At 42.2% G+C, this 24,462-nt stretch overlaps 1 protein-coding gene across 2 annotated transcripts in view; it reads right to left on the bottom strand.

Annotated features, from left to right (window-relative positions):
* The window catches only part of DEPTOR (DEP domain containing MTOR interacting protein), a 169,694-nt gene that overhangs the window by 36,751 nt on the left and 108,481 nt on the right, over positions 1 to 24,462 (bottom strand). For both annotated transcript variants that reach the window (XM_053558386.1, XM_053558387.1), the window contains exons 5-6: positions 4,587 to 4,772; positions 2,618 to 2,752 (exon numbers count right to left, since the gene is read on the bottom strand). In XM_053558386.1, the coding sequence (XP_053414361.1) occupies positions 2,618 to 2,752; positions 4,587 to 4,772 (321 nt within the window). The remainder of the gene's footprint in view (positions 1 to 2,617; positions 2,753 to 4,586; positions 4,773 to 24,462) is intronic.

The raw sequence follows: 24,462 nt of genomic DNA, 5'->3' as shown, positions 1-24,462 counted from the left end.
CAGTTCATTGCTGCTGCCGAACAAGATGGCAAAGACAGCAGCTAGTTCCCGATCTCTCTGAAAACTCACCAACAACGAACTTCTCTATCTACTCTATAATCACTAGGAACCAGAGAAGGGACTGCCCCAGCAGCCCAGAGCAGCAAGTGGGTTGGGGGAAGAGGGGCCATTCTAACCCAGCCATGAAGATATCATGCACTTGAAGTGCCACAAAGAAACAGAGGGGGCCAGAGCAGAGTCTCAACCTGAAAAACTGCCAGCCTCCAATTCCTTTTGCCAGCAGCAGTCAGATGTCAGATGTCAGTCCTGGAGCAAGTGTGCAGAGGAGAAAGGAAAGGCAGTGTGGGGCGAGTCTTGCAGGACCCACCAGAGTCCTGTGTGACCAGCCTGCCATCACACTCCCAACCTTCGGGTAATAAGCTCTCCTCTCAGTTAAAGGCAATGCAGTGCTTCTTGAGGTGCCTAGTAACCAATATTATTATTTTTGTTTTCAGAAAGCTCATAAAAGTGAAAATGAATTTATGTTCACCAAACAAGAGGAAGTGGGTCAAATATCAAGACAGGACTAGAATCTCTCAGTAGATGGACTAGAGATAAGTGGTCAACGTTTGAAGACTGAGATCTTTTTTATTCCCTATCAGATAACTCCTTCTCTATCACCCATAAATCCTCAGGGAGTTTATGAATTTAGATAAAAGAATCACAGCGAACTATGTGTCAACAGTGCTGACCTTTTATTTCAATCTATATTTTTTCTTTATTACATTCCCTTTGGCCCAAAGAACAAGAAGAAAGAGGAAACAATACTAACCCACCTCAGGGAATGTGGATGTGTTGTTAATCTGTGTATTAACACTTTGTTCATATTCTATAAGAGACAATCAAAAAAAAAAAAAAAAGAGTAGAATGGTTATAGCATAACTGACCCCTTTTTTGAATCTGAGATCATTTGCTTTTAGCTATGAGGATGCCTGTTATATTTTTGTCTGGGCTCCAAATACTCCAATCCTGAGAATTCAATTATCTTTCCCATTCTACTGAGCATGCTCCATTCATTGTACCATTCAGTGGTATAAGGGTGCTCAAGGATTTTTTTCAGCCAAGGGTCTGAGTAGAAGCAAGTTTCTTCATTCACCTGAAGGTCACCATTTTATTCCTGCTGCTAAGCTTCCAAAAAGCAGTACAAAGAAAAAGTTAGACCAGGAAAAATAGCTACCTTCCTAGATAAAAGCATTAGATGACAGAGTTTTCCCTTTGAACAATATCTATTAGTCCTAATTCTCAGTAACAACACATTTCGTTTTTCTCCTCCAAAGAGATGGCGCGTGTCTTCACTGAGTTAGGTGTCACCTCTTTCTTATCTTTGGATCCCCAACTTCTAATGATAAGGGAACAACATGAACAAAAAAAAACAAAGTCTCTTCCCTGAAGGTGATAAACTGAACTGGGAGGGGAGCAGTTCAATAAGCAAATGGAGTTGCCCGTGTTTTTGAGAGAGGACTATAATGACAACCTCACCCCTCATCCTGGGAAGGAAAGCATGAAGCTGCAGACAGGGAGGAGGCAATAGTATCAAAAGACTACAGGCTTGGGGGGAGGTTTGAAGAACTGATTAGGGCCGAGGAAGGATTGTTTCTGTTGGGGGGGGGCCTAAAGCAGTCACACACAGACCCTTTCCCCTCTTCCTCTCCTCCTAAGACAAAGACACAAAGGATCTGGCTAGCCAACCCCATGAAGTTTTCTAAAACACCATAACTTGCCAAGCAAGCTGTGGAATTTGCAGATCCCCTCCGGACCCATATAAAAGGGACCTTTAATTGTCCCCCCTTCTCTTCCCAAACCCCACACAGATGCCACTTTTATGCTGCCCAAGCAGGTCACCCTCCCCTTTCATATAAACCTGGCTGGAACATCTCCTCTGTGGCCTCCTCTCTGGGCATCATCATTTACACCTTTCAGTTTCCAAGTACATCAGCAATCTTTGTGTCTGTTTCTTTTCCCTAGACTATAAATAATGTTCGTGGAAGTTGATGGTAGATTTTGATACTACAAGGCCCCAAGAGTCAAGTCCAGGGGTAGCTGGGTTTGCACTTCTCACTAGGGGTGCTGGCCCAGAGAGATGGATCTTTGCGTCTGCTGCAGCCTGCCCTAAACCCCCTTGAGGGCTGAGAGACACCTCCAGGCTCTGGAGTGCTGATGGCAGACAGCATTCAGCTATCTTTGGGGACCATCTTTCAGAAGAGAGCTCTTTGCCCAAGGGCATGTCCTCCTCCCAGGGGCAACCAATGTCTAATAATCAATCAACAGGTGGGTATAAAGGCTCAGCCCCCTCAGCAGGCAACTTTGGAAGGTTGTGCCAGCTCCAGAGCTCCCCAGAACTACCAGGTCTCACTGGGGTCAACTGGAGCCTTCACAGCAATACAACCTGGTTTCCCTCTCTACCCAGTCTTACTTCCTCTCCTTTTATTCAGCTCCTGTGGCCCCCACAGCATGATCTGTTAATAATAAGCTTCCTATGCTTTACTTTCCCACTGGTTCAGGCTCTGCCCTTGACCCTCAAAGCCGTCCAATTCCCCAGAGACGAAGGCAGAGGGAGGGCCACCTTCCGGGCACTCACCAGATTTGGGGTTGCAGAGCACAGGGGGGCTGCTGCTGAGTGGGGGGCTGCTGCTGAAGTAGCCGCTGCTGCCACAGCTGCTCATGCTGCTCCTCCTCACTGCAGACACGATCTTGATCTCCTTGCTGGGGCTGACTGTGTGGGCCAAAAACACAGTCACCGAGAGGGCGGGAGGCATACGGGCTTTCTGGGACAAGGTATAGAGAACCAGGAAGGAGCACACTGGCCTTGGAGTCAGAATAGCAAGACCATGAGTCGCAGTTGTACCACGTACTCACAGCACAGCCTGGGACCATTCCCTTCAGTTCTCTGACCCTCGATTTCCCACACTGCCAAGTGAGAATAATGCCATCTCACAGGAGAATTAGATCATGTACGTGAAAGGACAATATTACCTCAAGAACTACCAGATCCACATGGGGCAGTTCCTGCTAGGATGTCAATTAAGTTCTGCCTATACATGGGATGAATTAACAGTGATAATAAATGCCTTCCGATTTAATATTATACCGTGCGTCACCCAAAGCCAGGGAACAAGGAGCTTAAAATATAGAACACATATCCAGGCTTTGAAAGTGCATATGAGGCAGGCTCTTTGGTTTTCTGATTTGGTCCTCTCTATCATGATGTGGGCTGTTTGTCAACAGGGGAAGGCACAGGAGCAAATGGAAGGAATGGTAGAGAGCACCTGGGAAGAGCAAAATAAATGCCAGCGTTTATGGTGACATAGTTACTGTATCCTCCTCCCCTTCACATTTGGGTCTCTTCGGCCCATTCAATAATCAGGCAAACCACTGCACCAGAGTGAAAATGAACAGTTACTCTGCAACCTTGAGACACACAACTGGTGTGTCTTCTTAGACTGGCCAGCTTGGCCCAGGAGCACAGGCTGAGGCTCCCAACCCTCGGCTGGCCTTTATTTTCCCACAGCAGCTCCTGCTTCATTCTCTCCTCCTGCCAGCTGCAGCTGAGGGATGTGAGATGTGTGGGGTTGGGGAGGGGGTGGTATCACAGAAGCGCTGGAGTAATAATACAAAACTGGTGTGAGATCTGGCTCAGTACAGCATCTTCTAACCATGGGCAGGCCCCCGGGCTGCTCTCTGCCTTAGTTCCTTCTGAGGGTAAGAAAAGTCTTTTCTTTTGGAGTCACAGAATTAAATGAGAAAAGTCATGCAACTAAGCTTGGCTCAGTGTCTGGGGCACAGAAGTGTCTCAGTACATATAGTTGTAAGCATTCCCAGTGTCTGTTCCTATCTATAACTGACACATCACACTTTCTCTTTGTGTTGGGATAAGCCTAGTACTTGCAGACCTTAAGCCAGCAGCTTCCTTGAGTTAGTGCCAAGTTTTCAGAAGAGTTGAAGATACCCCTTTATGCACCTTGTCCCCTTAAACAGAATGACACTGACTCCAAGTTCACCTTTTCTGGATGAATCGGGTTATCTCTGTGGACATCAAATACCATCAGTTCCCATCCATGCTAATTGGATAGCTGAGACAGACTCTACATGTAATGCCCCAGGATGCTGCTCCCTGGGCCTCCAGGTCAGCTTTTCATAGCTCTTCTTTGTTCTCTGTCACCCCTTGATAATGGGTGGAAAATCAGCTGCCTTGTAATTGTCATCAGGGTATATGCTCACAGAAGTCTTTTTAGTCATACTTAAATATTATATATAGCTTTTCAAAGTTGTGACTTAGAAAACTGAATATATATATAAGAATTGTTTATGAATGAAAAGTGAGGTCTGAGTGAGAGCATGAGAGATCTTCTATAGTTCAAGTACAAAATTTTATAAAAATAGAGTAACTGCATCTAAGTTGGCTGCCCAGGAAAAACTTTGCTATGTTTTGTTTTTTTAATCATGCCTACTTCTTGGTTAGGAATCATGCCTTCTTCTTGGAGAACAGAGTTTCCTCAAGGTGAGTTATTAGTCGACTATTTCTGGAAAGTCAACACTGCCTGGTGTACCTGACATAAAGCTGGTAGATTTGCGGTGGTCGTGGCTCTGCTTCCTCAGGCAGAAGGGACTGTCGTGAGCTTCCTGGGAGGAAGGGGACTTCTCATTTAGCAGCTCCATCAGCCTTCGCCTCCGACGGAAGTTCATTCTGAACTGGTAGAGAAGATTGCTATCCACAAACGGATGCTTGTTGGACACTGGGAAGAAAAGACAGCAGATGAGGACGATCTGGCATCCCAGCCACTGAGTTCGCAGCCAGAAGACTCCAGCTAACAGGGGCAAAAGTCTCAAGAAAACAGTTTGTTCTATAGATGCCATATGAGCTTGTGGCCTGTCCACACATGGTCCCAAACTCTTTCCACATGTCATGTGGTTTGAAACGCAACTAACCAAAAAACAAAACAAAATAAAACTTTGCTAACCAATTCTTCTGTGGTGCTAACCAATTCTTTCCTGGCATTGCCCCAGCCTGAGCTCTGCTTTTCCTCCACCAGAGCACAGACCAAGCTGCACCCTTGTCATTCTCCTCCTCTTCTTTTTCCCCCTTAACTCTGGGCTCTTGAGGGCAGTGATAGTGGCTTCATTTAACTGTGTATCCCCAGTTCCCAGCACAGTGCTTATCCCATGGTAACACCTTAATTCATTTTTTAAAACATTCTATTTTGCATAATTATAGACTCTTGGAAAGTTACAAAAATAATATAGATCGCACATTTATACAATTCCATTTATATGAAATGTCCAGAACAGGGAAATTTTTGGAGACAAAAGTACAATGGTGGATGCCTGGGGTTGATGTGGTCTTGGGAATTGCCAGCATTGGCTTTTTTTTTTTTTTTTTTGATAATATTTGTTGTCCATTTATATGTCTTCTTTTGAGAAATGTCTGTTCAGATCATCTATCAAATTTTTAATTTTTTTTTGTTCTTTTGCTGTTGGGATGCTTCAATTCCACATATATTCTGAATATTAATCCTCTGTTGGATAATTAACAGGATGAATCTCTATAAGTTGATCAGCCAAAGGACTGTAACAAACTGGTCAACATATGGAGGTGGATAACATAACGAACAAGACCTACCGTAATATACATACATGTCTCATTGGTCTGATCTATGAAAATTAGGTCAACTTAAGGCAGCAGTCAACAATGGAGGTTCTACTGTATTTCCTCCCAATTATTTTATTTTATTATTATTTTTTTTGAGACAGAGTCTCACTTTGTTGCCCTAAGTAGAGTGCTGTGGCATCAGAGTTCACAGCAACCTCAAACTCTTGGGCTAAAGCGATTCTCTTGCCTCAGCCTCCCAAGTAGCTGGGATTACAGGTACACGCCATAACACCTGGCTATTTTTAGAGACAGTGTCTCACTCTCAAGCTGGTCTTGAATCTGGGAACTCAGGCAATCCACCCACCTTGGCCTCCCAGAGTGCTAGGATTATAGGTGTGAGACAGGGAACCAGCCTTTTTCTCTCAACTCTGGAAGCTGACTTTTCACTCTGTTGATTGTTTCCTTTGCTGTGCAGAAGACTTTCCATTTGATATAATCCCATTTGTTTATTTTTGCTTTTGTTAACCATGTTTTTGAGTTCTTATTCAAAAAATCATTCCATAAACCAATGTCCTGAAGCACTTCCCCCAGGTTTTCTTCTAGTAGATTTTTGTTTTAGATCTTCTACTTAGGTCTTTGATACATTTTTGAGTAGATTTTTGAATAGTGTGAGAGGTGGGCCATTATTGAAGAGACTATCCTTTAGCCAACAAGTGTTCTTGGCACCTCTGTCAAAATAAGTCAGGGATAAATATGTGAATTAATTTTGGGTTCTCTATTCCGTTCCATTGGTCTATGTGTTTATTTTTATGCTACTTGTTTTTATAGTCACAAATTGCATAAATAAAGGCTCAAGAAGTAATGACAGGCAAATGACACATAGTTTATATTCCAGAGAGAAAAGTTGATTCTTTCTATATGTTAACATGTCATTTTCCATATTAAATACAAAAATCTTTTACTACATAAGCAACTTATTCTTTGTTAAGTACAGGAAAAAAAATAATGCATTATCTGGGGGAAAAATGAAGAAAAGGAAAGAAAAATTTAGGAGAATAGTTCATTAAAGTTACTCTAATTCTTCATTTCTCAGATTACAGAGATATACAGGACCATCATATTAGACTAAGTTTGACATACATAGTTTGATAAACTTCATTTTTTGCCTTTGGATCATTCATTTTCAAACAGGGTAAAGATTTAAAGAGACAATCTTCAATGCATAGGTTCAATATGTCACATTCCAGTTGTGAGCTTATCGGCATTTGAATCCAAAGCATTTGCATCTTATCAACAGTTGTAATTGAAAACTGATAGTTTTTTACTCATCCAATTTATAATTTCTGGGACTTTCTAAGCCTTCCCTTTTTGCTTTGGTGGAATTATCTGGGGGGCTTGTCTTGGTTTGATGTTAAATGGGATATAAAATAGGAAGAAAAGCAGATATAGCCAGAAAGCTGGACCATGTAAACATAAGAGGATCTGACTGTGTAGGAAAGCCAGGGCTCTAGAAGCACTAAATTCACTACTTGGCCTAAGAAAAACAGGTTCCTATTCACTGCATGCCTTAATTTTTCAGAAACATGAGGGAAATGTCATATAGTTAACCAAAATAATAAAGTGACATGGTACAGATGTATTCTCTTTTGGTGGACAATGTAGCTACATTTTTTCCCCCTTCTGAATGATTAGGATGATTTTAGAAGACACAAAGAAATGAAATAATCTGATTATCTGAAGGGGAAGGATAATTGGCTTCCATTTCATTCACACATATAGTAGGAATAGGATGAATATAAAATTCAAAGACGAATATGAAAACTTATCATCTTGAGCTCTACAAGTTCTGCTGAATATAAAAGATATTTTAGGCTCTTTATCTAGTTGGAAGAAGGAAGGTCACATACTTTCACTCATCCTTGAAATGTTTGCTGTTAAGAAACACTGCACCATGAAAGAAGGGAACTGAATCCAGCACTATGATAGCAGCACAAAGAGACTGTGCAGATGTTCACTGTTCCCCAGAAGGCACAGCATGAAAGATTGGATTTGGAATCATATAAGTAATTGAGTAAAAAGAGAGCTCAATGGGAACAAGGATAATGATCATTATATTGAGGAAGAAGACTGATTCGCAAGAGCCATGACTATAAGTGCAAACTGGTCTTAAAGTTAAGAAGGTCATCTAGGTTGCCCGGAAGACATAAATGACATCCACACTTGCTGCCATGATCAGAATCTTTAACTTTCCTGCATCTTCAGCAGCTACGGTGGATGGCTCTCTGCTTTGCCAAGTACACAAGAGTGGTTGGAGGCTTCAGAGAAGGATCATTCCTGATCACCAGAATGGGACTCCAATCAAGCACTCCTTTTCATTTTATTTCCTTATCTACTGCTGATCCCCACTATCTCCTCTTAAAAGAACCACTTAGCCCTTACAGACATTGCTTAAGAGCACTGACAGACTTGAAGGATAAACAGATGGTAGACCTATTCCTCAGACCTAGTGTTTCTAGAAGGCAAATAAATTCTGCAGATGAAAATGCTCTGACTTCCCTGCCATCAAGACATAAGCTTTAATGTGTTTCATGCATCTAGAGATAAATTTGTACTGTTTTGTCTTCCTACTCCTGTTAGATCACAGTTCTACAAAGTCCAAGCATCTGCTGTAATTTAGAATGTTGCATAATTTAAAAATTGCCAAGACTGAAAAAATATTATGCTTTTTAATCATGCATTTAGAGGAAAGCATGAATTGAAAATGAGCTACAACAAAAGAAGCTATTTTTTAAAGCAAATTTGAACTGTACTAAAAGCCATAACCACTCACGTCAAATAATCTTAAATGGAGGCAGTAGTGGAAGGAGCCCTGTTTCCTAAAACAGCAGAAGTCCTTGAATCAAGAACACTAAGTGATTGTTTTTAAGTGCCTACTCCACATAAGGACAATGCTAGGTGCTTGGGATACAAAATTCTTTAAAAAGAAATAACAACAGTGACTCAGAGGACTAAAATAATTACTTCCTTAGTACTGACAACATTAAAAAGAGGATATGAAAGCAGGAAATTGATTTTAGAGCACAAAGTCCTACCAACTGATATTACTAAAACAAAACACGTCATATTCACAAAGTTATATCCCACTTACACTTATTTAATTGAAGGGAGAAGAGAGGATGGAAAAGACAAAAGGTAAAAGGAAGTAACTGCAGACAAAAGTACAAGGAAGTAACTGCCGTAAAGATAGAAGAAAAGGAGAAAACCCAACCATGACATGGTGATTGCACAGGTTTCTGCTGATTCTGTGTCTTACTGCCAGAAATGCAGAGGGAATAAACAGATGGAAGGTCAAACTATGCCTTACTCTTCCCTGTGCATCATTAAATAATATCTGGGTGCATTCCAAAGACTAGAACTTGGATTGTTAGTGATATACAAAACAAAGTGTTGGTTTTTCAGAAATGAGAGTTTTTCAGGGACTAGATTGTACTCTAAGAACAGAGAAGTATAAAAACAAAATTATTGTGTCTGACAAATAGAATACTCCTGATACATAATTCAACAAAAGAAATCTATCTTCATTCTAGCCCTTGCAAATCTGTTGGCATAAATCCAAAAGCCTGATCAAAGCACTTCAAGGTTGATTTACTTAGCAAGTACATATCTGGCACAGACTATGTAGAAGATTCTGTGGAGACCAGCAATGAATGAGACCATAAATCATACCAAGCTCTACCTACCCAGGCATCTGATGGTGGGGACATAAATGATAAAAATAACAGTAATAATAATCAGCTAACATTTTACCAAGCAATACTCTTGGCCAGGCCCTGTGCTAAGCACACTGTATGGTTATATCACTTAGTACTCATAAAAGCACATGGAGAGAGTTATAATTATTCCCACTTTGCAGATGAGAAAACCAGGGCTTAGACAACATAAACTTTCCCAAGGTCTCAGAGTTATTAAGCGAAAGATCCAAGAAAGAAACACTGACAGACTAACTCTAGAGCCCCATCACTCACCCTCTTCATCCGACTGTCTCCCACCCTAAGATGGAATAACACCAAACAAGGAGGCAGGTGAGCTTGGAAACACAAGAAAATGGAGTTTACTTTTTCTTTATTTCTTCCTGTCATGAAAGACAATTTGGCTGGGTATGTTTTCTGCAAAATTCTTCAGCAGGGAAAAATGTCTATTGCTTTGGAATTGCTTATGAAAGGGATGTAGCTATAGCACAGAAAACATTGCTCTGGCCTCAGATAGCCTTGGGTAGAATACCAGCTTCACTATTTACTAAGTTACTTAACTGCCCTGAACTGAATTATTCTTCATCTTTAAAATGAGTTTAAGAGAAATGGAAGAATATCTGTAAATGGCCTAAAACAGTCTCGGGTCCGTAAGAGACATTCATGCAATAAATGTTAGCCATGTGTGTGCTCCCAGGCAAGTGCCCAAAGGTACTTTCCAAGGCATAAGCCTTTTCAGACTTTACCTAAGCAAGAAAAGAGTCCAGAAGTAACTCCAGGTGGTCTGGGGTGGGGGGAAGGGCACTTTCAGCCTGAATCAGATAAACACCCGCAGTATGGACAATACAGAAAAGAACAATGTGATGAAGCAGATGCTGAAATAAAATCCTACCCAGGGCTGGGTGCTCTAATCTGGGAGGCTAGACAAGAGAATCATTTGAGCTCAGGAGTTCAAGACTAGCCTGAGCAAGAGCAAGATGCCATTTCTACTAAAAATAGAAAAACTAACTGGGAGGTTGAGGCAAGAGGATCACTTTGAAACCAAGAGTTAGAGGTTTGCTGTGAGGTATGATACCACAGCACTCTACCCAAGGCAGAGTGAGACTCTGTCTTAAAAAGAAAAAAAAGTCCTGCCCAGGAACCCAGGCTGTAAAAGTCCCTCCCCAAGGATGCATTCCTTCCCGGATGGCATTTTCTTCCTATTCTCAGAAAGGTTGCCACTTTACCCTGGTGGTACTTTATGAAACAATAATTTATCAGGTGTTCCTTGAGACCAAAGAGTCTAGTCCAGGGGTCCTCAAACTATGGCTCGCGGGTCACATGAGGCGGTGTGATTGTATTTATTCCCATTTTGTTTTTTTACTTCAAAATAAGATACGTGCAGTGTGCATAGAAATTTGTTCATAGATTTTTTTTTAAAACTATAGTCTGGCCCTCCAATGGTCTGAGGGACAGTGAACTGGCCCCCCTTTTAAAAAAGTTTGAGGGGCAGCGCCTGTGGCTCAAGGAGTAGGGCGCCGGTCCCATATGCTGGAGGTGGCGGGTTCAAACCCAGCCCCGGCCAAAAAAAAAAAAAAAAGTTTGAGGATCCCTGGGAGGACAGTGGACCATTAAAGAAGGAAGAGGCTGAAGTTCAGAAAAGGAAGACAGCAGTGGTGAGGCATAGAACTTTTTAAGAAAAAGTCTTCATATATTCTCCGTATTATTTATATTTGTACCCACCTCTTTTAAGAAGATGTAGGAAAAAAACCCACCTACTTTTAAAAAATAAACTATTATATTTTGAATCATTTTAGAAAAGTTGCAAATATAGTACAGACAGTTCCCTTATGCCCTTCATCCAAGCACCCCTTAATGTTGATATAACCATGGTATATTTGCCAAAACTGAGACATTAATATTGGTACACTCACCTACCTCAAGGTCTTAAGGAACTCTGTATGCAGATAGAGGAAGAATACTTCCTTAAAAGTGCATGTTTCATAGGAAGTTTGCTCAGGTAGAAAGAAGGTATTAGTCCCTGTGGTTGTCAGTGCTCTAATTGATTGTCTAAAACTCATTTTCTCTTTCTTCCCCATGGAAGTAGTGTGCCAGCTAAAGTCATCTGATTCATAACTGCCTTCCAGCATGGGTAGGAATATAGGTAGGAATCACGGGGACAGATCACCCTTCCCAAATAACAAGTGAAGTCTTTCTAGGTGACACTCCCTGCCCTTTACCCCTTTTCATTTCATCTTCTTCCTGCCCAGAATGCAGACATGAGATTTGGCTGAGTAAAGAGATGGACAGAACCTGTATCCCTGACATGGGATAAATCCTTCCTGGGCCAAAAAAAGGAACTGCTGAGATCAGTTCCAGTCTAAATAATGGAAGCCAACCATTTTTTGACTTGTAAAAATATTTAAAAATCAAAAGTAAGAACTGAGTGAAAAGAAAAAAAAAATTAAAGCTACAAACACACCTCAATAGGCTTCTAAACAGCTTCTTTATCAAAAAAGTGGGCAAAAAAGAAAAGACTATGAAATCATTGTGCTGGGGGCATTTGTTGTGGCTTATGTGGCTGGTGCTCAGCTTTATTTAGGTGTTGAAACTAGCACTGCAAAATACAGGTATCAGAAATCTCAGCCATAGAGGAACAAAGATTTCTGAGATAAGGGACTGAAAAGTACAGCACACAGGCCGGGACACTACCCTGCCCTCTGCTGGTTTCAAAAAGGTCTAGAGCTGTGCTCTCCAAGATGGTGGCCGCCAGCTGCAGGAGTGCTTGAAATGAGGCTTGTTTGATGTAAGCATAAAATACACACTGGATTTTAAAGAGTTAGTGTAAAAAACATATAGAATAGCTAACTGATATTTTTCATAGAATTTTCATTTTGAAAATAAAATATTTTGGAGATAAAGTATATTATTATACAGATTTAATCTATTTCTACTTTTTTGGCTGGAGTTACTAGAGAATTTAATGTTGTATATGTGGATTACATTAGGAGCTCCTATCATATTTCTATCAGCTCTAGTGTAGTAGCTAATCCCCATAGGAAGACAAACCAAAAAACAAATTCATCCCTTTAATCAGGTACAGCACTGTAGGAGCCATTTGTCACAGAAGATGACCCTTGCCCTAACCTTCTGACAAGCAAATGATCCAGAGTTGTGAGAAGGGATACCAAGGAAGAGGCTTCAAAGGGGGTGGGAAGAAAATCTGGCTTGCAGAACCAGGAAGCCAGGAGGGCCCGGTAAGAAGGTGGGTATGAAGTAACCTAGGCAACCAATGACCAATAGAAAGAGATAATAATCAATGACCAATAGAAACAGGCAATACTATCTCAAGGCACAGAGAGGTCAATGAAAACTTGGAGCCATTTTCAAACAAGAGTGTGCTCACACCCCTGCAGGCCTTTGCACCTTCATCCTCTCACCTTTTCTCCTCCATGAGAGGGACCCACTTCCGACTCTCTTTGGAAGTGCTCTAAGCTCTCTTCATTCTTCCTAAATAAAATTTGTCTTTGTTACACTGAAACTAGTGCAGGTTACTTTTGCTCTCTATTCATGCTGCCTGTGATGCTCCAGTTTTATTTTCTGTTTCCATCCATTTTTGCTATCCATTACTGCCAGTGCCTTGGTTGAATTTTCTAGATCAGCTCAAAGTAGGTCAACTGGGTCTGGGGAACTGGGACCCCTGACACACAACAAGCTGTTGTTATTTTTCTTGTACCATCTCCCCCATCACATTTCCTGCATTTTGATGAGGAAGCACATTATGATCCCACTTACTAGGGATCCCCCATTGAGGTTGTGCCTTTAGCAACAAGGGAGACAACAGTGAGCCAGGGTAGCCAACACCTACTCTTTCTCCAATGGCATGGAGGCTTTAGCAACTGTCAATTTGACCAATAACCGGGTAACAGGGGAATGGCTGAAATATTAAAATTTAAAGAATATAAACCCTGATATGCAAGCCTTCCTTGGACGGGGGAAAGATGTGAGGGGGTGAGGTGGTGAGCTCCTGTTAGGTCAAACATCATCACTTAGATAAGAGGTTTGAGCCTTTAAAATTATGTGTTAATTTTAAAATAACCTACTAATAATTTTCAAAAACATTACTCTACAAATTAAATCAAAACTAGTTATAGGCCAGGTGCAGTGGCTTACACTTGTTAATCGTAGCACTCTGGGAGGCTGAGGTGGGCGGATTGCTTGAGCTCAGGAGTTCGAGACCAGCCTGAGCAAGAGTAAGACCCCATCTTTAAAAATAGCTGGGCATTCTGGTGGGTGCCTGTAGTCCCAGCTACTCAGGAGGCTGAGGCAAGAGGATGGCTTGAGCCCAAGAGTTTGAGGTTGGCATTATAGCTCACAGCACTTAGTCCTAGGGTGACAGAGTGAGACTCTGTCTCAAAAAAAATAAGTTACAGGCTTGGCACCTGTAGCTCAGCAGTGAGGGCAACAGCCACATACACCAGAGTTGGCGGGTTCAAGTCCAGCCTGGGCTTGCCAAACAGCAATGACAACTACAACCAAAAAATAGCCAGGCATTGTGGAGGGTGCCTATAGTTCCAGCTACTTGGGAGGCTGAGACAAGAGAATTGCTTAAGCCCAAGAGTTGGAGGTTGCTGTGAGCTGTGATGCCACAGCACTCTACCCAGGGTGACATAGTGAGACTCTGTCTCAAAAGAAAACAAAATAAGTTACAAATATTAAATAACATAGTGTACAAAAAAATGTATATATACACATTTTAAGAAAGGAAAAAAGTGTATTAAACTTGTAATACTCAAGTCATGTTTGACTTCTGCAATTACAAGAGGTGCTCAAGGCTGGGTGGGTGGCTCACACCTGTAATCCTAGCACTCTGGGAGGCCAAGGTGGATGGATTGCTTGAGCTCACAAGTTTGAGACCAGCCTGAGCAAAAGCAAGACCCCCATCTCTATTAAAAATAGAAAAACTGGCAGCACCCATAGCACAGTGGCTAGGACACCAGCCACATATACCCAGGTTGGCAGGTTCAAACCCAGCCCGGGCCAGCTAAACAACAGCAACTGCAACAACAACAAAAATAGCTGGGCATTGTGGTGGGCGCCTGTAATCTCAGCTACTTAGGAGGCTGAGGCAAGAGAATTGCTTAAGCCCAAGAGGTTGAAGTTGCTATGAGCTGTGATGCCACAGCACTCTACTGAGGGAAACATAGTGAGACTCTGTCTCAGAAAAAAAAAAAATAGAAAAATTGAGGCAAGAGTATCACTTGAGACCGAGTTGGAGGTTGCTGTGAGCTATGACACCATGACACCCTATCCAGGGTGACAGCTTGAGACTCTGTCTCAAAAAAAAAAAAATAAAGTTAAAAAAAATGGCTTGACACCTGTAGCTCAGTGAGTATGGCACTAGCCACATACATGGAGGCTGGTGGGTTCGAGGCCAGCCTGGGCCTGCTAAACAACAATGACAACTGCAACCAAAAAACAGCTGGGCATTGTGGCGGGCACCTGTAGTCCCAGCTATTTGGGAGGCTAAGGCAAGAGAATCACTTAAGCCCAAGAGTTTGAGGTTGCTGTGAGCTGTGATGTCACAGCACTCTACCGAGGGTGACATAGTAAGACTCTGCCTCAAAAGAAAAAAATCAAGAGGTGCTCAATGTGACTTGTATTCATCTTTTGTTATCAGTACATATTAAGTATCACAATTTTAATACAGTTTTTTTCTTTCTTAAAATGTGTATACATTTTTTGATACCCTCTGTATTTTTCCAATGGTAATCAGGATAGACATGTACATAGGGATGTATGCATATGTAATTCTTCCTTACATTTCACCTTAATACTGTTCCATAGCTACACTGATCAGACTCTACTCAATCAGTTTTATTCCTGGCAGTCACCCTATGCTCTTAAGACACTTGGGTTTGCTCATCCTTTCCTGGCTGGAAGAGGATGAGAAGGGAACAGAGCAGGAAGACAGAAAGGAAGAGTTTTTCCAAACACCTGTGGGAAAAAACAGACAAGACAACCCAGGTGTGCTGTCTGGGCTGGGAAAAGCAGCTAAGAGACATCGATTTAAAGTGAGGGGCCCTGAATCAAGAGGCAGGAGAGGCTAGTGGGAAACTCCCGGAAAAAGAACCCACAAGACACTAGCGTGGTGAGGGGGAACGATTGAGGATGATGGCTACAACAGCACAAGGCCAGCTTGGGGATCCCACAGAAATCCCTGCTCAAGAGCAGGCAGGGACAGTCCTAGAAAAAGGCCTGGGCTGGACTGAATAGAAACACTTCACTGCTTAAAGGAGAGCCTCTCAGCTTTTTGTCCCACTGCCGCCTCCATCCCATTGAGGGCCAAGGCCAAGCTCACACCCGTCAGGAATGGAACTTTACCACCACACATTTGTTGACCAGGAGGAGAGAGGAGGGGAGTACCATGATCAGCATTTCGAACTGTCCGTTCCACCCAGGAGATCCCCTTCCACTCCTCTAATGTACCTGAGATACCCCCCCGCCATGTGTCCCACTAAAAACCACCACTGAACCCTACTGAGTGCTTAAATACAGATAAGGGAAGCCGAGTCCCTAGTATGAGATCGTATACTTTCTGCATACCTCAATTGCATAGCGGTGTGTGCTTGCGTTTTAAGACTTCCTCAAGCTCTTGTAAAAAGTGCATGTTTGGGCAAACTGCGGACCACATACTGCAGGGGACACAAGGTGACAAGCGGCCAGGAGTGTTTGTGAGCACAGGCCTAGAGCCAAACATGGTTTGTATCTAGATGATCTGTTTATATGCAACTGACAGAAAAATCATACCACTGTCAAGAAGGAAAGAAATACTTAGTTATGACACTGTTTACTGAAGAACAATCTCTGTTCTCTGGGCGTAACGCTGTTCTTTGGGAAGATAAGGCATCTTTTGTCCCTTTTGTACTTTCTGAAAAGTTAAGGCTTGGTGTGCCTACAGTTCTGTTTTCCATTAACCAAAATCAAAACTATATTTTGTGCCAAAGCCCTATCCCTGGACTTTACCTAGCAACCCCGTTCCCTTATATTTACATTACAACAGCATTCTGCCTGTGTCTGCTTTTCCTTCTCCTGCGTTGGATTCAGCTGTAATAAAAGGTAACCCAGAGTTAAAGCATAGGAGAGAGCACGGTGGAAAAATTCCCAGAAATTCTAAATTGAGAAAGTAAAAAATTATTTAGATTAGGACTGCTGTTAAGATTACACTTGCTCTATTAAATATTGAAAGTACATGGAGAAGTGGCAGACACCCTAAATACCCTGACTTGATCATGACATATCCCATGCATGTAACAAAATAGTACATATACCCTACAACATGTTCAAATGTTATATATCAATAAAGAATTTCAAAAACAGGAAAAAAAAAGAAAGTACATGGAGAAAATATTCTACCCAGCTTTTAAATTTTTTCCATTCCAAGTTGAATATTGAGGAGCTAATAATGATTATAGTGGTTGTGAAGGCCTCCGAGTCCTTATCTGAACAAAAAGGAGGGGTAGCAACACCAAGTGCATGGACGGCTTGTGAAGACTGAAGGAGCTACCAACAGTCAAGAACGTTCGGTCTGACGCCTGCCCAGCACTCTCCTCCCTGTGGGAACAGACTTGTCTTTCCAGCCTAGTGGATCAACTCCCCTCCCCCAGTTGGTGACTGTCAGTCAAAGGGTCCTGCCCACTTAGGGGCAAGAGGTGGGCACGTGACCCAGCTTCAGCCAATCAGGGCTCCTCTCTAGAACCTGAAGAGAGTAACTAAATATGCAGAAAATAGCTAGAGCTGATTCATCTGGCTGTAGGCAGCTGGACGTGATTATCTTTTTAGTCACTAGTTCCTGGTACTTGACTCCCTAGATCTGCCCCAGTTCCTCTTCTTAAGGTAGCCTAGTTTTTCAACGCTTCCTTAACTATCAGCTGTCTCTACCATATAGTTAATGCAAGTGGTGACGGGGGCTGCTTATATTCAAAGAGCTCTAGCTGGCATTAACAACGGTAGTAGGCAGCAGATGGCAAGTCCAAAGTAAACGGACGCTATTATTGTTTGTTCATGTGACACATTTTTACTAAGGACCTAATATATAATTGTCAAGCCATTAGGGATACCGAGATGCAGAAAACAAATTCTCTGTCCTCAAAGCATTTGTACTCTAGTTAAGAAAAAAGAAGGGATAAGATTCCGGGTCCCATTTGTAATGGAAAAATCTCCATCTCTTGATGGTGGCAGTAGCAAGAAGTCAGCAAACCAAAAGCAAGAGAACATGAGTAGGAGAGCCTTGATGCAGTGAAGGGAAGTAGGTAAGCAGGGACTGGCCTGAACGGACAGCACTCTCCTGACCATACTTCCAGCCCTCTGATCTACCAGACCTTATGCTCGCTGCTCCTTCTCCCTACCCATCCTGCTGGCTCTGGCTCACACAGCCCTTTTTTTTTTTGACAGAGTCTCACTTTGTGACACTTGGTAGAGTGCCATGCTATCATACCTAACAGCAACCTCAAATTCTTGGGCTCAAGCAATCCTCTTGCGTCAGCCTCCCAAGTAGCTGGGACTACAGGCATCCAGCACACGCTCAGCTATTTTTAGAGACGGGGTCTTGCTCTTGCTCAGGCTGGTCTTGAACTCCTGAGCTCAGGTGATCCACCCACCTCGGCCTCCCAGTGTGCTGGGATTATAGGCCTGAGCCACTGAACCCACCTAGAGAGTATTTAAAAAATATATTTTTAGAGACGAAGTCTTGCTAGATTGCCCAGGCTGGACTTGGACTCCTGGACTCATGAGACTCTCACACCCAGCTCAAAAAGTTTTTTCTTTTCTTTCTTTCTTCTTCTTCTTTTTTTTTTTCCTTTGACAGTAATGGAGTCTCACTCTGTTCCCCTGGCTGGAATACAGTGGTACATTTATAGTTCACTGCAGCCCCAAACTCCTGGGCTCCACTGATCCTCCCACCTCAGCCTCCCAGTGAGCTAGTCTACAGGTGCAGAGCAAGTATGGCTAAATCACTAGACTCTTAATCAACAGTGACATAAATCTTCATAACTTTCCTTAGTTTAAGGTGTTCTGGTGGCTCTCTTATCTTTACCTTGTCTTCCCCAAACCGTTTTTCACTTGTTTCAGAGAACAACAATATTGAAGTCTGAAGTGTACATCATGATACCTAACCTAGAGATTTACTCATTTCTCTGAGTTATCGCCCATATATATGGAAGATATACGTTATTAAACTTCTGTTCATTTTTCTCTTGTTAATCTGTCTTTTGTTGCAGTATGTCCCAGTTAAAAACTCATAAAGGGTAGAGAGAAAATTGTTTTTCCTCCCGTGCACAATCTTGCCTTAGCCTCAATCATTAGTACCTACTCCCTCCCTTCCTTCCTCTTTCTTCCCTCCTTCCTCCTCCCTTTCATTTCCTCTTTCCCTCCCTCCCTTTCTTCTCTTTTCTGCTGGACTACTACAGGCTTAGGCTGAACTCTACCAATGATCTTAATTACTGGAAAGCTGCAGTTAATTCCTGTCTGGATGTGGTATCTAGTTTCTTCTGCAGCCTCCAAAATCTCTCTTCGTGGCCAGCAGGACAAATGTCTCAGCTACTGGCTTCCATTGGAGGATGAGATGATCATAACTCCTCATGAGCAACTGGGAGGATTAAATAGATAATATATGTAAAAGTGCTTTGGGTATTGCACAATGTTATATAAATATATCTTCAAAACAAAAGAAAAAGAAAGAGGGCTTTACAAAGTGTTCAAATTGCTGAAGTCCTCTGACTAAAGCTCTAAAAGAGGAAATTATCTGCCCAGACACGGGCAGTAGCCTGATTAGCCAGGGTCAGCTGCTGCAGCTGTAAGCGATTTACTCACATGACTATCTGGTTTCCATCCCTCTCCACATAAGGCAGCTAAGACAGCTAGAGGGCAGCTAAGGCAGTTGGGGGGAGATGTGTGAATTGTCATTGTTTGGGGAAGGAGAATCTTGTAGATTGTATAAACTAACAACTTTTATAGTTGCAATATTGGCCAGACTGTGTGAATGATGCAATAAAAGTTGAGAATTTTTTTCCTAGTCTAGTGAGGCTTGCAATTAATATCGTATCTTCTTTAGTGGGATCTGAAGCTAGACTTCCTTGGTCTGAAATCTACCACTCACTAGCTCTCATCTTCAGCAAGTTAACTTCATCTCAGAAGTGAGAATGATTACGATATGTACTTTACAGAGTTATTGAGAGGAATAAATGGGTGAGCAGAGTGCTTAGAAGAGTGTCTGGCATATAGTAGGGTTCCGTTAATTTTAACTATTATTTAGAGTTGATCAGATCATGTGCTTGAGAGCCATAAGAGGTAGATATTGCATTAAAAGCATCTGCCAAATGCAATCATTCATTCTCTCAACTCTGTGCAGCAAAGAGTTACTGTGGAAGCCTCAATACAAAAAGGCCTGTTTATAGGACTGGTCTGTAGCTATCTGGGAACCTGGCTTTTGAAAGGTTCCCTAAATTACTAACTGATAAGACAACTTTGCCCACCTGGGGCACTGACTTGTGCTGTATCAGCCTCCCTAGACTGTACAAAGAATGTGATTTATCAAGAACACCTGCTTTCCTTCGAGGAGTCTGGCTGGCATTGTGGCTGGCCAAGCAAGCATAATGTACCCACAGGAGCAGCCCCCAGTAGAAAACTTGGGCTCTGAGTCTTAAGAGAGCTTCCCTGGCCGGAGATGTTGCACATTATTACTACAGTTCCCTGTTGGAGGAAGGCACCAGTGCCAGGAGGCTCCTCTTAGAAGGAAGGACACAGCAAGCCTGTGCCTGAATTTCTCCACACTCCACCTGATAGGTATTTTTCTCTTGCTGGTCCTGCTGTGCACACGTTCACTGCAATTAATCTTAACCACGTGTAAAGTATATGCTGAGTCCTTCCAGTACAACACAGAATATAGGGATGCTCATAGAACCCCGCAAACAAACAAACTTTTCTATTTTTAGTAGAGAAAGGGGTCTCACTCTTGTTCAGGCTGGCCTTGAACTCCTGACCTCAAGCACTCCTCCCACCTCATCCTCTGAGAGTGCTAGAATCCTACAGTGCTAGAATCCTATAACCACCGGAATGAGCCACCATGCCTGCTTGGCCTACAAATGTGTTTAATTCTTTTATTTATGCTTATGTGTTAAAAGTATAACTCTGTTTAAAAAAAGACATACTAGGGCGGCACCTGTGGCTCAAAGGAGTAGGGCGCCTGCCCCATATGCCAGAGGTGGCGAGTTCAAACCTAGCCCTGGCCAGAAACTACAAAAAAAAAAAAAAAAAAGACATGCTAAAATTCCTTTGTAATACGTAAATAAGTACCTACATATGAGCAAATAAAAATGTGAATTAAAAAATTAAAATGAGGGCCGGGCGTGGTGGCTCACACCTATAGTCCCAGCGTTGTGGGAGGCCGAGGCGGGTGGATGGCCTGAGCTCAGAGGTTCAACACCAATATGACCAGCAGTGAGCCAGAGTAAGACCCTGACTCTACTAACATCAAAAACAGTGGGACAGAGCATCGCCAGAGGAAGAAGAAAATGAACAAAAAAAAGAGGACTTCAAACGAAGAAGAATGAACAAGCAAGCTGAAATTAAAAATTAAAAAAAAATTAAGACGAGGGCAGCACCTGTGGCTCAGTGAGTGGGGCACCGGTCCCATATACTGAGGGTGGTGGGTTCGAGCCTGGCTCCAGCCAAAGTGCAACAAAAAAATAGCCAGGCATTGTGGTGGGCACCTGTAGTCCCAGCTTCTCAGTAGGCTGAGGCAAGAGAATCGCCTAAGCCCAAGAGCTGGAGGTTGCTGTGAGCTGTGATGCCACATCACTGTACTGAGGACAACAAAATGAGACTCTGCCTCTCAAAAAAAAAAATAATAATAATAATTAAAATGGCCTGGGCACCGTGGCTCATGCCTATAATTCTAGCACTCTGAGAAGCTGGGGTGGGTAGATTGCTTGAGCTCAAAGAGCTCAAGACAAGCCTGACGAAGAGTGAGGCCCTATCTCTACTAAAAATAGAAAAACTAGCTGGACATAGTAGTATGTGTCTGTAGTCCCAGCTACTCAGGAGGTTGCTCAAGCCCAAGAATTTGAGGCTATGATAATGCCATGGCACTCTACCCAGGGCAACAGAGTGAGAGCCTGTCTCAAAAATAAATGAAATAAAATAAAATAAAAGAAGATACTAAGCTACGCACAGTGGCTCACACCTGTAATCCCAGCATTCTGGGAGGCTGAGGCAGATGGATCACCTGAGCTCATGAGTTCAAGACCAGCCTGAGCAAAAGTGAGACCCCCACCTCTAAAAATAGCTAGGCGGCTGGGTGCAGTGGCTCACACCTGTAATCCCAGCACTAGGGAGGCCAAGGTGAGTAGATTACCTGAGCTCACAGGTTTGAGATCAGCCTGATCCAGAGCAAGACCCCATCTCTAAAAAATAGTTGGGCATTGTGGCAAGCACCTCTAGTCCCAGCTACTTGGGAGGCTGAGGTAAGAGGATCACTTGAACCCGAGAGTTTGAGGTTGCTGTGAGCTAAGATGCCATGGCACTCTGTCAAGGTGACCAAGTGAGACTCTGTCTCAAAAAAAGTAAAAAAGAAAAATAAATAAAAATAGCCAGGCGTTGTGGCAGGCACCTGTAATCAGAGCTACTTGGGAAGCTGAGGCAAGAGAATCACTTCAGCCCAGGAGTCTGAGGTTGCTGGGGCTATGACACCACAGTACAGTACCGGGGGCAACAAAGTGAGACTCTGCCTCAAAAAAAAAAAAAAAAGAAGAATATATTAAAATGAAAGCTTTTTTCCCCAAAAGTTTGGGCTAAAATCATGGGTGTGCATTATATACGGCAAAATATGGTACATAGTAAATACACAATATATTAAAAATTTATAAAGTATTTAGCCTACTGCCTTGTACACAGTTCATGTCGATAAATTTAAAAGCTAAATAAATGTGCACATATGTATAAATGTATATAAAATTACATATATATATACATGCATGCAAGTTAATTCCTCATCTCACAAGTTCTGCCTTCATTACAGAGCATCATTTGCCAACTATACATAAAGCTAGTTAGGATTTCATAAGTGGGCTTAATTTTTACACCTACTATTTTCAATCTAAGGAACCACTTTTATCTAGAAACCGGCTGCTCAAAGCCTAAAGGCTGACCTTCTTTAATGTTTAACCTATGAAATCAATTATTAGCCAGAGAATCCACAGCTTTATTTAAGACATTAACTTGGTACTTATCATTAGTTCTAACACACACAGATACAGTGGCCGTATTTTCATAACTCCAAATTAGAACCTGTGATTTAGCAGTGAAGTACTATGCCTGGAAAACTTGGAAACCCTGCCATTAATAAAGAAAATAATCAGTCCTTTAAAATTATGGAAAGCATACTTCTATGGTTATGATTTATTACCAATAATGCCTTATTTTTACCATTTACATTGTACCTTTTTGACATTTGTGTTTATAGCATTATAAAATTATACTGTAATTGAAGTATAATTACTCATTTCTCAGAAACCCATTTGGCAACCCTTCATGGCATCCTCTGTCTTCTCTCTAAAGTCAACAATACACAGTGTGAGTCAGTAGATCACAGTATGAGGCCAGTTTTCTCCTAGAACTTGATATCATCTGATTTTTTCTGTCCAGAGCAAAGCTGACAAAATCAACCATAACCCAAACATACCATTTTTCACCCCAGTCACTCCATCCAACTGCAAATTCACACTTAATAGCAGTAATATCCATTTGGACATTACTACCTGAGTGGCCTCAAACAAATTATTTACCCTCTTGGTGCCTTCATTTCCTAATCTTTAAAGAGATTTTAATAAGAATACCTATTATGGGCGGCGCCTGTGGCTCAAGGAGTAGGGCGCCGGTCCCATATGCCAGAGGTGGCGGGTTCAAACCCAGCCCCGGCCAAAAACCACAAAAAAAAAAAAAAAAAAAAGAATACCTATTATATAAGCATAAGTTTATCTCTAATTGAAATAAACTTTTAAAAAACAATACTTATGCAGGGATAGCTCACACCTATAATCCTAGCACTTGGGAGGATGACATGGGCGGATTGCTTGAGCTCAAGAGTTCGAGACCAGCCTGAGCAACAGTGAGACCCCCATCTCTAAAAATAGCTGGGCGTTGTGGTGGGTGCCTATAGTCCCAGCTATTTGGGAGGCTGAGACCAAAGAATCTCTTGAGCCAGGAGTTTGGGCTCAAGTAAGCCATGGCACTGAGGGCAACATAGTGAGACTCTGCCTAAAAAAAAAAAAAAAAGAAAAAAAAACTTATTATTACTACATACCATATGCTGTAATCATTTCTAGTTACAACTAGTTCATTGCCTCTCAAACTTTAACGTGCATTCAAATCTCTTGGGGATCTTGTGGGTTGGGTTCAAGAGACACACGTGGGTAGTAGGCTCAGAGAGTCTCCATTTCCATCATGCTTTCAGGTGGCACTGAGGGTCCACATACCACACTTTGAGTGATAAGAGTCTAGTTAAGTCTATTGCCAGCTTTATTTTTAAAGTCTTGGAATTGTTCTCTAATTTATTTCAAGATCCACTAAGGGGTTGCAGTCTGCAGCATGTAAAACACTGCTCCAAATAATTTCTAAAGCTCCATTCATCTCTATAATCCCATTGTTATCTTCCTGTCCTTGGGATAAAATTCCTAGACCTGGTTGTTAATGGAGTCAGGACAGGAAGCTCACAGCAAGAATGACTCAAGAATCAGCTTTCATACTGACTCCCAGACTGGAATGACTGCCGAGTTCCCAGCCCTTTCTTCACTGTCTCAAGCGTATGCCTTAAGGCTATATTAACTAACTGATTGATCACTTAGTAAGAGGTGGGCACTGAACAAAGTGCTCCTTATCTACCACATTTATTCCTACAACTCCTCATGAGGGATCCCCATTTTACAGTTGACAGAGGCAAGCAACTAATAACAGGCGGAGATGGGATTCTAGAGGCTGTGTTCCTATGACAGCCAGCCTCTGCCATGGCTTTAGTGATCTCTGCCTCCCGATAGTCACACTCTTGTGTAGCCC

Source organism: Nycticebus coucang, chromosome 13 (genome assembly GCF_027406575.1).
Source record: "Nycticebus coucang isolate mNycCou1 chromosome 13, mNycCou1.pri, whole genome shotgun sequence".
NCBI classification, from domain to species: Eukaryota; Metazoa; Chordata; class Mammalia; order Primates; family Lorisidae; genus Nycticebus; species Nycticebus coucang.
This window is presented reverse-complemented; position numbering and strand designations above follow the sequence as displayed.